At 36.6% G+C, this 16,710-nt stretch overlaps 1 protein-coding gene across 4 annotated transcripts in view; it reads left to right on the top strand.

The window, feature by feature from the left end:
• Positions 1 to 1,110: 1,110 nt before the first annotated feature.
• Positions 1,111 to 16,710, top strand: part of GOLGA5 (golgin A5) — a 47,192-nt gene continuing 31,592 nt past the window's right edge. For 2 of the 4 annotated variants that reach the window (XM_077123399.1, XM_077123398.1), the window contains exons 1-5: positions 1,113 to 1,421; positions 3,748 to 4,324; positions 11,660 to 11,887; positions 13,298 to 13,517; positions 14,458 to 14,581. In XM_077123399.1, the coding sequence (XP_076979514.1) occupies positions 3,778 to 4,324; positions 11,660 to 11,887; positions 13,298 to 13,517; positions 14,458 to 14,581 (1,119 nt within the window). In that variant the 5' untranslated portion in view covers positions 1,113 to 1,421; positions 3,748 to 3,777. Of the gene's footprint in view, positions 1,422 to 3,747; positions 4,325 to 11,659; positions 11,888 to 13,297; positions 13,518 to 14,457; positions 14,582 to 16,710 lie in introns of all 4 variants that reach the window. The other 2 variants (XM_077123397.1, XM_077123396.1) reach the window with 2 other exon arrangements.

Here is a 16,710-nt window from a genome sequence, read left to right on the forward strand (position 1 = left end):
TACTTTAAAACTATCAAAATTACTGCATCTTATCTCCTGCTTCATGCCTAGCAGTAAACTTGTTCTCACTTTGAAACCCTGGTGTTTCAGGAATTGGTCATTTGAGTGCACAGGCAAAATAATCCACTGCTTTTGTCCAGTAATAGTTAGGGACAATAACATTGCCTACCACAAGATAATAACCACACATCCTCAGGGTTTTTGTGAAAATTAAATAAGGTGAAACACCTCTGGTGTGTTAACACAGTATCTTGCACTTAATAAGGGTTAATAATAGTACCTCTTGGTGCTGCTGAAAGCTGTTCTCTTTGCTGGACAAGGCTGATCCTAACTTCAGAGAAAGAGTAATGTAATTATTCCCAATACTTACTAGGGAAACCATAAAACATTGACTCTAGGAGCACAGGCTTCAGAATGATGAGTACTTCTTAATTTGGCAGATCAGTTACTTAACCTAGTTGAGTAACCTAAAAATGGGATCCTTGGGCCAATGTTGTGGGCTTGTTATTTGGGTTAAATTAATGTAAAACTGTGCAAACAGTAAGGGTAGAGAATTGAATAATTAAACGTGGATTTTAGACTAATTTCAAATACTCAGTGAAAGGTCGGCATAAAAGTTACAATAGTGCTGTCTGGAAAGCCCTTCGCCAGCCTTTTCCATCTTCTGGGCCCCAGGTCAGATGTCACCTCCTCAGACTCTGCCTGACCACCCGATTTAAAGTACTTTTTCTTTTTCCACCTCCAGTCATTTCTCCGTTTTCTTTTCCTTACAACTCCAGTAACTCTCAAATTATCTTGTTCATTGATTGGTTTGTTTATTATGTCTCTGCCACTAGAAAGTAAGCTGCATGCAATCTGGATCTTGCTGTTTTCCCAAGCCCGGCCGTGGGTCTCAACACCCTCAACGGAAAACCAGGCCGCGGTAAGGGCCGGCGGGCCCAGCAAGGTCTCGCACGGCCCGAATTCCAGCTCTCCCGTTCCTTCCAGACCAGGAACCGCCTCTGCAGACATCGAACGTCGAGCTGACGGCTCAGCCCCGGGAGGGCGTGGCCTCCATTGTTGTGCTAGCTGCGTTAAGGCCGTCGTCCGTGGGAGAAAAGATACTTCACACGCACGAAGGACCTGCCCCAGCCTGATCCCTCCGCGGGCGGAAAAAAGGGCGTGGCCGGGCGCGAGGCCCCGCGGCCGTCGGCGCCGCTGCCTGAGTCCTCTGCAGGTGGCTGTTCTTTATGCCCGCCGCTCAGGCAGCTTGGAAGCCACTCTGTTTTGGGGTCCTTGCCGCCCTTCCACGTCTCCCGGAAGAGGCGGCCGGGCCACGGCAGCTCTTGGAGATTTGCTTAGTTTGGGCCGGCTCGGGGCCGGCGGCTGATGGGGGGCAAGCTCGGAGGGCGCGGAGTCCTCAGCCGCTCCGGAGTCCTCAGGTGAGGCGGTGGCGAGGACAGGATGGATCTGCTTGGGGCCATTAATGGTCTCAGGTGCCCCCGCGGGGACCCGGGTTCCTCCCCCTTTCTTTGGCCCGCGCTCTTCTTCGCTCTCCCGGGGGAGGAAGGGATCGGGAAGCCTCCTTGGGCTTCTGCCGAGGTTGCTTAGTGCCTTCACCTTTCCTCCTTTCCCAGCTCTCCCCCTCAGCCTGGTGGAGTCGCTTTTCCCTCCCCTGGGGTTCGGACAAGGAGGGTGAGGAGGGGTTGGGCCTCCACTAGGCTACTTGGGACCCGCTGACTTACTGATGGACTTCCTGGGACCGGCTGTTTGTGCCGAACCGACTGATTTCTAGTCTCCCTTCCTCTGTGGTGATTCTAGCGTTTGAAGCAGGCCCCCACCCACGCATACCTAGTGTTCTATCTCACCCTCTCATTCTTCCTCCACCTTCGCGTAGGCTAGGGGCCATTTCCTGGAATAGTGCCAGAGAATTACTTGGGAGCTTTATACCTCTGAAGTCTGCTCCGGTTTTTTGTTTGTCAGTCAGGCAAATGGCCAGGGCCCGTTGCGTTAATTAACTCTTAGTATTTGTTTAATTGGAAATCTGCATGAAGTCATATGCTTTTGTTTTAAAGGCCTGTTATTAACTTTAAAATAGGAGACAGGCTATAAGGAGTGGCTAAGTGTTATTAGATTATTAGATAATTTGTCCTTGTTATCTCTGTTGTTTACGTGAGGATAATATTTTACATCTGTATTGAGTTTTATGTATTGCAAAGCAGTCCACCTCCACTTTCATTTGAGTTTGCATAAACTCTGTGAAATACACTGGCAGATAGTAGTTCGGTTTTGTAAGAACAGGTTCCAAAGGTGAGTTTCTTCTTGAGGCTACTCAAATATTGAGAAACTAGATTTGGGGAGGCAGGGGTTAAAAGGTGGGTATAAGGGACTTTCGCACAGATTTGGATATCAGTGCTGCCTCCTAAACACTGGGACCTTTGTAAACCTTTTTTTCTCATTTGTAGGAGAAAGATATGAAGGATATTGCTGCTTACTGCATGTGGTGGATGTGAAAATTACGTGAGATACTGTTTGTACACCATCTGGCATGTAAAACTTAATTCCACTCAGCAGTATTTATGAGTACCTACTGCATGCTAGATGCCAGGAATTCATATATGAGCAAAACAGATGTGGTCTTTATCCAGTCACACCTCCTTCCTCTTCACCAGTAGGGAGAGACAGAAATTTTAAAATAAACATAATTCTATAAAACCATTAATTATATATTTGAATGTAGTTAAGGGGGTAAATTTTAGGTTTTATATATGTTACTAGAATAAAAATGTAAAAAAAAAAAACACAACACCCAATATTGGCCTTGACAACACAAACAGTGAACCCTAATGAATTATAATTAATAGTACAATCATAATGGTCTTTCATCAATTGTAACAAAGGTACTACACTAACATAAAATGTTTTTAATGGGGGGACAGGCTATATGGGAACTATTTTCTGCATACTTTTTCTGTAAACCTACAACTTGTCTAATAAAAAATTATTCAAAACAAGCAAACATGCAAAAACATAATTATAAAACATGGAGGTCTGTGATGGAAAGAATAGGGTGTGAACAGAGAATGAAAGGGCCTCATTTTGATTGGATAGAAGACTCTTCTTCAAGCAGATTACATTCAAGTGAAGACCAAGAACAAGGAAGATTTAACCATGAAAGAGCGTTCCAGGCAAAAGGAACAATGTGCATATTCAGTAAATGTGTTTTATTCACAGTGCTCTTTTTTCTGTATCATGAGGAGCAATTAATCATTACTTTGATTTATTGTGGCACACAATAAAACTGAAATATATGTACCAAATGAATGACTAGATGATCTTTTTACCTTAAACTTCAGAGAATTGGTTATTTGTGGTGCTATTGGAATTTTACCATATTATATTTGATATTCACGCACTTTTGCTGCATAAGAGTTACCCTTTGTTGGAATAGTAGTAATAATAACTGTAGTAGTAGTAGTTGTGATGATGATATTAGCTACTGAAGTGGATGCTGACTGGGCCAGGCATTTTTGCAGTGGACTTCCTATATGTAATTTCATCTTAAAATCTTCTAAGATAAATATACGTATTTGCCCCATTTTCTAGTTAAAGCTTCTCAGTTGCAGTTGAGTAGTTTGTTCATGGTTACATAGGTAGTAAGGGGCAGGGTTAAGATTTCAAGCCAGGACTGTCTAACTTCAAAGCCTGGTTCTTAACCAATGTGCTTTGCTGTTACACCACACTCATTATTTTATGTCGTTTTTGTAGGGTCATCAATAGGAGTATCCTTCTACCATCATGTCCTGGTTGGCTGATCTTGCTGGAAAGGCTGAAGATCTTTTAAACCGAGTTGATCAAGGGGCTGCAACAGCTCTTAGTAGAAAAGAAAACACCGGCAACATCATATATAACAAAAATACTGACTATCCTGAACTTCAACAGCAAAATACAGATTTGACTTATCAGACTGGATCTAAAGCTACCTACATTTCCTCAGCAGCTGAAACCATTAGAAATCAAAAAGCCACCATCTTAGCTAGTACTGCAAATGTGAAAGTAGGAGCTAGGACATCAGGGGAGGCCTCCCACCCTGTTGAAAATGCTTCCAGTCCTAAGCCTTCATCCCAATTTGTTCGAAGAAAAAAGTCAGAACCTGATGATGAGCTGCTGTTTGATTTTCTTAATAGTTCACAGAAGGAGCCTGCCGGGAAGGTGGAAATCAAAAAAGAAAGGGGCAAGACACCTGTCTTTCAGAGGTCTCGGACATCAAGCATTGGTTCTGTGAACACGAGTATAACCACCATCAAAACCATTGAAGAAAATTCTTCTGGGAGCCAAAGCCATGGTAGTTAATGTCCTCTGTTCCATTTAGAATTAAGCAATCTGGATGTATCATCATAGCCTAAAAGCAGTTTGGTAGTATGTTTTATTATCAGTTATGGGTTCTGTCCCTCCTGGTGTAAGGGCAGCCTCTACAAATGTATATTGTGAGCAAGGGAGTCAGCATTTAATACCATTGGTCAACATGCAATTATAGTAATAGCCTTAAAATTTAAGTTGTCTGTAGGGTATCTTTACATAGCCCAGCATCTAGGAAATTATGTCAAAATGGATTGTCTGAGATGTGTTATTTAGGATACAAAAATGAGGAAATTTTGAAATCTCCAAGAAAACATCATATAATTTTGGATTTGGGACTTTCTCAATGTAGTTTATCATTGGGATTATAAAAATGACAGGAGGCTGTACTTCACTTATATTCTGGGTTCTGTTTTTGTTTGTGTATTTTTCTGCATCCCTCAAGAATAAGCAGTGTTAGATCTAGTTTAATAAATGAAGATTAAAAAACAACAAACTTTGATCCGGTTGAAGGGTTGAAGATATTGAACTAGTACTGGAATAACAGCTTAGAATTCTGTTTTTCAGTTGTTTAATTTGCTGTGAATTACCTCTACAAGCATATCTTCCTACCTGGAAAAATGAGGTTAATGTGGTAATATGACTTGCAAGTACTTAGAAAGCATTTTAAAATGGCAAGAAATATAATAGAGATTTTTTGTGGAGTTGATGATTCGTATAAGTTTGTTATGTTCTTAAATTTTCTTGCTTTTTTCACCGTCTTAACTCACTACTGAATAAAATCTTTTATTTTCAAGATAAAGTGATACTGAGGCAGAGGTTTTGGTCTTTTGGGACAGGAGCACTCGAAGTTAATTATATACACACACTTATAAATTCATTTTCACATATCTTTTGGCTAATTATACAAATATTTTTTTGAAAACCTCCTGGGTGCAGAATACAGAAATGAGTGAGTTAGGGTCTAGTGGGGGAGATAGACGTATAAACAGATGAATTAGATATAGTATCATAAATGTAGCAATTGAGGTATGGTCATAATGTGAAGCGTAGAGGAGAAGTAACTAATTGCTTGAAGTATTCAAGTGAAGATTGATAGAAGATCTGTAATTTTATCTGGGCTTTAAAGGTTGAATAGTTTACTAGGTGAAGAGGACATGAATTGGAGACTGCATTCCATGCAGATTTTTTAAAGGGTTGGTAGAGTAAAAACAGATGGTAAGAAAGTTCTAGGAGCAGTGAATGGGAAAGGGGCAAGGATGAAGAAAGACTACCAAAGAAAGTTGTGTCCTGTTTGTGAAGGCCTCTGTATGGCACTGTCTACTTGCTTAAACCCATCCTACTTAAAAATCTAGTTTCTTAAAGAGAGGTCCCTGGACCACCTGCATTAGAATTACTTAGGTGATTAATAAAAATGAATTATTGGGTACTTTCAAAGGCTTCCTTAATCAGATACTCCATGAATGGAACCAGGGCATCTGAATTTTTCTGTTAACCAAGCAAGAGGTTGTTAGACCAATAAAAGTTGAAAAAAGTGACTGCCATAGTGTTGTTAGTAGAGTTCTTTTAAGCCAAGAATTGACACAAATTATTTTTCCACCTTTAAAGAAAACAACTTGTGTTTAATTGTGAAGAATGGCCCAAAGGAAACCTAGTGACAGGAAAATGAGTTAGAATCAGTTACAATACATGGGTGTTGTAAAAATTGTTTCTCTAGGGCAGAGTTTCTAAATTTGGGCACAGTTGACATTGTACTTCTTTATTGTGGGAGACTCCTGTGTCTTGCCGTATGTTTAACAGTATCCCTGGCCTCTAGTCATTAGATGCCAGTTTTAACCTACTTAGGGCAACCGAAAGCATCACCACACATTGCCACATGTCCTTAAGTTTCCACAATCACCCCAGATTGAGAACCACTGTTCTAGGGAATGTACCTAGAAATGGAATTGCTGAGTTGTAGGGTGTGGCAGTGTTCAATTTCACTATGTGAAGGAGTGGTGCCAATTTCTAATCCCACCAGCTGTGGATGAGAATACCTTTTGCTCCACATTCTTACCAGTATTTGATATATTCAGAATGACTTGTTAATGTTTTGCTAATTAGATGTGAAATAGTTTGTCATTGTGATTGTATTTTCATTTCCCTCGTTACTAATGAGATCGAGCATCTTTTCATATATTTCACTATTAAGGTTTCATCTTCTGGAAAGTACCCGTTGGAGTCTTTTTTATCAGTATTTTCCATAGATCATTTTCCTTTATGAATTTATAGGAGTTATTTATATGTTCTAGATGCTAATTCTTTCTCATCTTACTCAGTTTGTTTCTTTTCTCTCTGTGGGGTCTCAGTGAGGGGAAGTTGTTAATGTAGATGAATTTATTAATCTTTTCCTCTTTGGATTGTTTTTCTGTGTGTGTGTCTTAAAAATGTTTCCCTACTCTGAGGTCATAAAACTATTTTCCTATATTGTCTTTTAAACATTTTATAGTTTTATCTATCATACTTAGGTGTTTACATGAAGTTGATTTTTATGTATGGCGATGAAGTAGATGTCCAGTTCCATTTTTTTTTCCCTGTATGAAAATAATTTGTTCTAGCATCAGTTATTGGAAGGATTGTCCTTTCCCCACCAATCTGCAGAAACACATCTGTCATATATCAAGTATCCAAGTATACATTGGTCTGATTCTGGACACTTAATTGTTTCATTGGTTTATTTGCTTATCCTTATGTCAGTGCCATATTGTCTTGGTTAATGTAGCTTAATAATATATCTTGAGGTCTAACTTTACCTACCTTGTCATTTTTTCAAGAATATTTTGGCTATTCTTAGACTTTTTCATTTCTATATGCATTTCAAACTTGCTTGTTAAACTTCACAAAAATTCTTTTGTCTGTTTGTTGGGAGTCCATTGTTTCTGTATCAGTCAGTTTGGTAAGAATCAGCATATTACAATATTGAATTTTCTAGTCCATTGACATGTTACAGTTTCTACTTATTTTTTTAATGCCTTTCATTAAGATTTTATTGTTCTCTCCATTGTCCTACATACTTTTTGTTAGATTTATACCTAGGTAGTTTTTATTCTGTGAAGCTATTATAAATGGTATCCTTTTAAAAATTCTGCTTTCTGTTTATTGCAGGTGTATTGGCTTTGTGTGTGTGTGTATACATATATAAATTTGCATATATATGTATACATGAGCAATCTAGATAACTTTAATTCATGTATTTTTTTGTATATTTGTTTAGATTTTCAACAACAGTCATATGATTGTGAATAAACAAATACAATTTGGTCTCTTTTTAACCTCTTTATATCTTTTATAAATCTTCTTGTCTTACAGCATTGGCTATGATCCAAAGACTACTTTTGTATCCTGTTCTTTATCTTAAAGGGAATTCTTTCACTGTTTTCACTGTGAAGTACGATGTTTACGTTAGGTTTTTCATAGATAGTGTTTTTCAGGTTAAGGATATATATCTATCGTTAGTTTATAATCATGTTGAATTTTAGCAGTGTTTTATCCAGCACATATTGAGAGTATCATATGATTTTCCTTTAATGTATTAATATGCTATATGAAATAGATTTTTTCAAATGTAAAGCAAACTTGCTCTCAGTTTGCTAATGTTCTGTTTACAATTTTTGCATTTATTTCATGAGTGAAATTTCATAATCTTTTTCAAAATAATATGAACTCTTTCATAATCATATTTTATAATCTTTTTTTCATGTTATTTGTCCTTGTTAGATTTTAGTACTGCAATTATGGTAGTCTTATAAAATGGTTTAGGAGCTATTCTCTTTTTTCTATTCTCTTAACTAGTTTTGTAAGATTGGAATTATTTATTCCCTGAATATTTATTAGAACTCACAGGTAAAACCGTCAAGACCTGGTGTATTTTTTTTTTTTTTAACATGGGCTGGCACTAGGAATCGAACCCAGGTCTCCAGCACAGCTGGAGAGAACTCTGCCACTGCACCACCATTGCCTGCTCTCTTAGTAAAAGATTTTAACTATTGATTCAATTGGTTTTCCGTTTCTTTTTAAGTCTGTTTTTGGTGAGTTATATTTTCTCTGAATTCATTTATTTCATGTACATTTTAGAGAGATTTTATTTCTTTTGTTTAGTTTCAGGGGAAAAAATGAGTTTGTCATAGCTGTAAAACTCTAACACTAACCTAAAGACTTTACTAATCCTGCAGAAACCAAAGCTTCATCATAAATACTGTCTGAAGAATATCTGTATCTTGCATATAGTTAGCCCTTATCACATGTCTGGCACTGTATTAAATGCTTATTTTTAAAAAACAGCTTTAGTGAATTATAACTAATATGAAATAAACTGTACATATTAAAGTATACAATTTTGGGAGTTTTGATATCACATGCATTTTTAAATTTATTGGTGTAATGTTGTCTAGAGGATGTCTCTCAGACATATTTGGGTGTGTTGATCCTATCTGATGTGTTTCCTTTCTATTTTGTTAATTTCTGATCTTAGTTTTTACTTTCTTTGGATTTATTTTGCTGTTGTTTTCTATAACCTCTTTAAGATAGATGCTAAACTCATTAATTTCTTCCTTTCATCTTCTCTAATGTAAATATTTAGGGCTTTTGATTTCCTTCTAAGTACTGCTTTGGATATAACCCACAGGTTTGGATCTTTTAAAATTTGTGTTATGGAAATTTCAAACATACCAAAAGTAGAGAGTAATGACTCCATGTTACCTTGTTACCTATTACACAACTATAATAATCAACAGCTCATAGCCATTCTTTTTTTTTTTTTTTTTTTTTAGAGAGGGAGGAAAGGAAGGAAAGACAGAGAAGGAAGGAAGGAAGGATGGAAGGAAGGGAGGAAGAAAGGGAAACATTTTTAAACATTTTCTTGTTTTTATTATATTTTGTTTGTTTGTTTGTTTTTTACATGGGCTGGGGCCGGGAATCGAACCGGGGTCCTCCGGCACGGCAGGCAAGCACTCTTGCCCGCTGAGCCACCGCGGCCCGCCCCTCATAGCCATTCTTATTTTATGTATACCCTCCCATTTCCCATCCCCTCCATTGTCTTCACCCTCCACAGAAGTATTTTGAAGCAGATCATCACAGATAATATATTTAATTTATAAATATTTCATTATGCTTTTATCTCTAAAGGATAAAAGCTTTAAAAACATCCATAAAACCATTTTCACTGTAAAATTTTAATATCTTATTATCTAATATCTTGACAATGTTCAGATTTTTCTATTTGTCTCATATTTATCTTTATTTTTATTTTTATATTTTTACATTTGGTCTATTAGAATGAAGATCCAAACAAGATTCACACGTTGCGTTCAGTTGAGATAGCTAAGATTATTTTAATCTTAGGGTACCCCTACTACCCGTTTTTTCTTGTATTTAATTTGTTGAATGAACACATAGGTTTTTTTTAAACTACAGTTAAATTGTGAATACTTCCTGACTTTGATTTCTTCCTTTACCCACGAGTTACTTAGAGCTGTTTTCTTATTCCAAATATGGAATTTTTCTAGTTTTCTTCTAGTAAAGGATTTCTAGTTTAATTGTATTGAGGTCAGATAGCATAAAAATTCTCTATCCCCTTGAAAAGATGTATATTCTGCGTTTGTTGGATGCCGTATTCTAGAGCATTCAAATTGTTAACTATGCTTTCAGATCTTTTTCCTTGTTGACTCTTTGATTGCTTGCTGTCATTTTTCTTTAAAAAACATGTTTTATGTGGAATATTTCAAGCGTGTACCATGTAAACAGAAAATTGTAATTAACCCTCTGTACCCACTAGCTTCAGTATGGATCAGCATCCCTGTTGTGTCTTGTCTATCTCTACCCACTTCTCATCGTACTCCACATTATCATTTTTAAAGTTTTTTTTTCCTTTAAGTAAAATTTATATGTATCAAAATGCACAAATCTTAGCTGTACAGATAAAGGACTTTTATACCTATGTAACCCACACCTCTATCGTGATACGGAACATTTCCCATCACCCCAGCAATTTCCTCATATACTTTCCCACTTAATCTTCCCACCCTATCCCTGCAAGCAAACTCTGTTCTGATGTTTTTAAATTTTAGATAAGTTTTCTGCCTGCTCTAGAATTTCATATAAATGGTGGCGTCCTGCAATATGTACACTTTCATGTCTGGCTTTTTTTCAACATAATGTTAGTGACAGTCATCCATGTTAATGTGAATATCAAAAAGTTTTTATTGTGGTGTAGTATTCCATTATATACATATACCACAATTTCTTAATCCATTTTCTTTTGTGGATATTTGGTTGTTTCCACTTTTGGGGTATTGTGAAAAAGCGCCATGAACATTCTTGTACTAGTCATTTTATTGGAAGATGTTTTCATTTCTCTCAAACATTAGGCCTGGAATTGCTGAGTCATAAGGTAGGTACATGTTTAATTGCATAAGAAACTGAAATCTAATTTCCACAGTGGTTGTACCATTTTATACTCCCTCTAGCAATGTATGAAAGTTCTAGTTGCTCTATGTCCTTACCTACATTTCTAATTGTAGCCATTTTTAATGATGTGTATTTGTTCTCATTATGGCTTTAATTTGCATTTCTCTGATGTCTAAAGATGTTGATGATTTTTTCATGAGTCTTCTGAACATATGTCTTCCCTTGTGAAGTGTGTATTCAAGTCTTTTGCTCATACAGTTACTGTTTATTACTTTTATCATTTAAAAATTGTTCAAGTTTTGAGCATATACTTTACTTTTTAAGAATAAGTCAGCAGTCTATATTTTGCATTACTTTTAGTAACGAATTAAAAACAAGATGAACCTGAGTTAGTTGATGCTATACCTTTTTGGCTGAAGTATTTTGAATTCCAGTTTGGTATGTAACAAATTGCTCTGGCCTGTTCTTGTTCTCTTTGGCTTGAATTCCACAGTTTTTTTTGCCTTCCACAGTCTTTTTTGCAGTATTTAGATTCCACTCTTTTTTCCCAAAACAATTCAAACTTGCTCCTCATTTCCTGAACCTAGCTGCTCAAATTATCTCTGGTTTTCTCTTCCTAAAATTGAAATGTTTTATCTAATTTTTTTTATCATCATTCATTTAGTGTATCCTGACTTTGAGGGTCTTTAGAGGTCTAAAGATTCTGTGTATGAGAATGAAATTTCATCAGAGGGAAGTCTATTGTGAATTTATTTCCTTTTTATGATATTTTGGCTACAGACATCTACTTGAGCCAAAAAGCATTCTAGCCAAGTAAGCTACTAATGCATACATGTTGAGCATGCCAATGCAGTGATTATGTATTCCTTTTTTACAGAAGCCTCTAATAATTCACATTCTGGTCCTGAAGCCCAAAAGGATTCTTCAGAAGAAAATGCATCATTAAATGCTACCTGTGCTGATGATAACCCAGCATCTAAGGATGGTGGCATGTCACATGAGCTATCTAATCTTCGACTGGAGAATCAGCTGCTGAGGAATGAAGTTCAATCTTTAAATCAAGAAATGGCCTCTTTACTTCAGAGATCCAAGGAAACTCAAGAAGGTAGAACCATATTTTAAAATTTCAGGATTAAGGAAAAGCAAAAACTAAAAAAAAGTAAAAAATAAATAAAAATAAAATAAACATTTCAGGAATATGAATTTAACATTTCAAAAATAGACTAGAAAGTTTACACCCAGAATATTAGAAATATTTTAGATGTGGCATGTAAAATGGTATTTTTATACGAACGAGGGGTCCAGATTGGGAAAGGGAACCAGTCAACTTCCCACCAAACTGAAACATAGAACTTTGATTTGTTTGGTCGTTTTTTAAAAACCACAGAATTTTAAGAACTGAGAGGAACAGAACATTAGTAATCTGGTTTGTTTGATGTGTTTTCACTGACCATCCAAGGGAAAATGTTCTGTGAGCCAAAAATTGGATTAAACACATAGTGGGTGCTAGTTGGTAAATTCTCAGTGTTGTACTACTCTGGGATATAACATTTTCATGGATACAGTTTCAGTAGTGCACTCTGAAACTGCCCTGAGGGGGGACCCTGGAGGAGAAGAACATCAGAGTTCCTCAGAGGTGGGTGATTCAAAAGGAAGTAATCCCATAGCGGAAGTAGTGACAGGGAAAGTTGTGAATGTTATTTTAAGTGTGGCTAAGGATAAAATGGAAGAAATCTCTGCCTTGGTTCCTTGGGATAATTAGAAAGGATGCAGGGGATGGTGTGGAAAGTTTTACAGAATGCACATGGAGGCTCAGAAGCATGGAATAGGAAAATAATTATAAAACTAGTCAGACTAACTTAACTGGAGAAAAAGCTTCACTTTACCCAGACAAATTTGAACATAGAAATAGAGCTCCTGAGACTCTGTGAAGTTTGCTTCACAGTTAAAAAAAAAATGTTTGGTGGCAAACTGTAATTACATTTGATATAGGAAAAGGGTGGAAATGCTAGTCAGTGTATTTCAAATTGGTTAAGAGAATAACTTTACATTTTGTAACAGTCATTAGAAGAAATGGATTTTCTTGTGTCTTTATCTTTGGGCTTTGTTTTTTTTTGTTTTGGTCTGTCTTGGATGAAGGGATTTACGTTTGGATTTGCATTATCTCCTCTATCTGTAGCAGATCTCCACAGATCCACTTACCATTTTGATGTTAATTCTGCTACCTACAAATTAGGGTTCCCAATTGCTTTATGATATATGTTTAGAAAAAACAGTGTTTGTGGAAGAGCAGCTAGTGTAGGAAAGATACCTCTTCCCTACCTATTAACTGTATTATAGATATTAATATTGGCCTTTAAAAATGGGCATCCCATTTGGGGCAAAACATTGAAGATGCAAAGCTCCTAATTTTGGCACCGAATAAAGTACTAAAGAAACTTAAAGGAGAATCTGTGTGTGCCTCAGGAAAGATGTGTTTGGTATTGCTTGTATAGAAAAATTTAATTTTTTGTAGAATTAAACAAAGCAAGAGCAAGAGTTGAAAAGTGGAATGTTGACCATTCAAAGAGTGATCGAATAACCCGAGAACTTCGAGCCCAAGTAGACGACCTGACTGAAGCACTGGCTGCCAAGGATTCCCAGCTAGCTGTATTGAAAGTGAGATTACAGGAAGCTGATCAACTACTGAATACTCGCACAGAAGCATTAGAAGCCTTACAGAGTGAAAAATCACGGTAGCTATTTCTATTAATATTGAAAAATGGGCTAGAATGATTCTCTCTTTCTAATGTAAGTAATGGTAAACTTAGTATATCTTTATGAAAAAATTAGCTTTTGGAAATCTATAAGAGGACATTTTTACATCTTGGTAGTGTTAAAAATCTGTGTAATTAAAAAAATTGATTTATTATTTGAACCTTGAGATACATTTTAGTAAATTTAGAATTTAAATATAACATTTGAAGAACCTAGTGTCTTTCGGTGTTTAACAAAACATGGTGTGTGTTTATATTCAGATGTCTAAAAATATACATCACATGGGGTGCCCGGGTTGTTCAGTGGTAGAATGCTCCATGCGGGAGACCTGGGTTCAATTCCCAAAAAAAAAAAAAAAAAAAATCAATAAAAATATACATCGCATATGCAACTATGTGATGATATTAAGAATTACTGATTGTGGGGCGGGCCGCGGTGGCTCAGCGGACAAGAGTGCTTGCCTGCCGTGCCGGAGGACCCCGGTTCGATTCCCGGCCCCAGCCCATGTAAAAAACAAGCAAACAAACAAAATATAATAAAAAACAAGAAAATGTTTAAAAATGTTTCCCGTTCTTCCTCCCTTCCTTCCTTCCATCCTTCCTTCCTTCTCTGTCTTTCCTTCCTTTCCTCCCTCTCTCTTTAAAAAAAAAAAAAAAAAAGAATTACTGATTGTATATGTAGAATGGAATGATATCTTAATGTTTTATTTGTTAATTTTTTTTAATTAATAAAAAAGTTTAAAAAAATATATACATCGCGTCCTCTTAACAAAGAAAAGTGATATATCAGCTGTGAGTTAACCATCTTTTTTGTGATAGCTAACAAGTCATTGCTTTAAAAACTATTCTGCCTTATCTCTTACTTGCGCCTTTACACTAGTAGAAATGAGTGATTTTTACATAATGTGTTTTCTTTTAGAATAATGCAGGATCACAATGAAGGAAGTAGCCTACAGAATCAAGCTTTGCAAACTCTTCAGGAGCGATTACATGAAGCAGATGCCACTCTGAAGAGAGAGCAGGAGAGCTATAAACAAATGCAGGTCAGAATGAGGGAGAACATTGTTTATTTGTTCTGGACAAGGAAGAATATATTTATAACACACTCACTCCTTAATAAAACTCTGCAATGCATTTCAGAAAATATTCTGTTTCTGTGACACAAATCAGATATTTAAAATTTAGCTTGATCCTTACTAAATTTATTTAATTAAATTAATTTTTTATTTAGCTTTTAAAAGGGGGAATTTATTAAGTTGCAAGTTTACTGTGAAAATGTTCAAATTAAGGCAAGGCTGTAAAAATGTCCAAATAAGGCATCCAGGGATACATACCTTGGTTCAAGGAGGACGATGAGATTCAGGCTTTCTCTCTCAGCTGGAAAGGCACATGCTGATATCTGCTAGCTTTCTCTCCAGGCTTCTTCAGTGGCTTCCCCAGGGGCGTTTTCTTTATGCATCTCCAAAGGTCTCTGGCTGTGTGGGCTCTGTTGGTTCTGTTGGCTCTCTTAATTTTATGTATTGAGATGCAATTAAAATTGTTAATTTTCGTTAGAGAGATACATTTTTAACTTTATTTTAATTAAATGCGTGTTAATTATTTTTCTTTAAACTTTTCATGATTACAGTTTAATTTGATTCATTTCATTCAAAAGAAAATTGGCATAATATTATTTAGAGTTTTACTCTTAGATGACTTTAAAAAAAATTTTTATTGTGAAATGTAACTTTGCCAGTTTGAAACTATTATGTACCCCAGAAAAGCCGTGTTTTAATTCTGATCCAATCTTGTGGTACCAAGCCTCTAGTTTAGGGTGGAAACCTTTTGTTTGGGTTATTTCCATGGAGATGTGACACACCCAACTATGGATGAGACCTTTTGATTAGATGGAGATGTGGCTCTTCCCATATGAGGTGGGTCTTAATTAGCTTACTTGAGCCTTTAAAAGGGGAAACATTTTGAAGAAACCTCAGAAATGACAGAGCTAACAGAGCCAACATGAGACCTACACGTTTGGAGATGTAGAATGTAAATACCCCTGGGGAAGCTGTTTGAAACCAGAAGCCAGAGAGCCCAGCAGATGCCGGCTACATGCCTTTCCAGCTGATAGAGGTGTTCTGGACCCATCGACCTTTCTTGAGTCAAGGCATCTCCCTGGATGCCTTAGGTTGGACATTGTTATGGCTTTAGAACTGTAAATTTACAACTTAATAAATTCCCTTTTTAAAAGCCATTCCATTTCTGGTATATTAGACTCCAGCAGATTTAACAAACTAATATAATAACATATTTGCAGAAAAGTGATAAATTTAAGTGCAGTTTACCAAGAAGTTATAGAGCAAATTTCAAAGTACGGTATAGGTTACAGTTCCACAGTTTCAGGTATTTCCATCTAGTTTTTCTAATACACTAGAGATTAACAAGAAATATTTTGATTGGCTAAGGCTCTGGAACACAATACACCAGAGATGGATTGGCTTTTATAAAGGAGATTTATTTAGTTAGAAATGTACTAATTTGGGAAGGCACATGTGCTGGGCCTCTTCTGGTTTCTGGGTTCAAACAGCTTTCCCCTTTCTACATCTCAAATGTCTAGGTCTGAGCCAGCTCTGAGTCTGAGCAGCTTTGTGCTGTGCTGTGCTGTGCTGTGCTGTGCTGTGGTTCTTGGAGCTATACTGAGCTGTTTTTCTCTATTCTGACCTCTCCTTTTAGGCTTTATTGCGGAAGGCATTCCCCTTAACTGACTGCAGATATAAGCAGCCATAGATGAAATTCACATGCAGATGATGTAAACCCACAGCAATGGAACAGTTGGCCACCATAACCTGGCCAAGTTGACACCTAAGCCTAACTAGTACAAAAAATATCAATATAATGATTCAGTAGTCACAGTCATTTGTAAAATCCTGCCTTCTGTGTTACAACTCCTCCCTCTCATTTGATCCTTCTCCCAATCTTCAGAAATATTTGGACAATGATTGTTCTAATTTCTTCATGATGAAAAGGGGTGTGGATATTATGGGGTAGGAGCATGCAGCTAATGCATGTTTTTGTAGAGACTGATACCTCTGAGTTTCAGGACTTATCTGGCATAGGAACAATCTGGAGATTTTAAGTTTCTAGAAAACAAATTTAGTGAGTGAAACTTTTATAGAGCCTCAGATAGAGCCCT

Source organism: Tamandua tetradactyla, chromosome 12 (genome assembly GCF_023851605.1).
Source record: "Tamandua tetradactyla isolate mTamTet1 chromosome 12, mTamTet1.pri, whole genome shotgun sequence".
NCBI classification, from domain to species: Eukaryota; Metazoa; Chordata; class Mammalia; order Pilosa; family Myrmecophagidae; genus Tamandua; species Tamandua tetradactyla.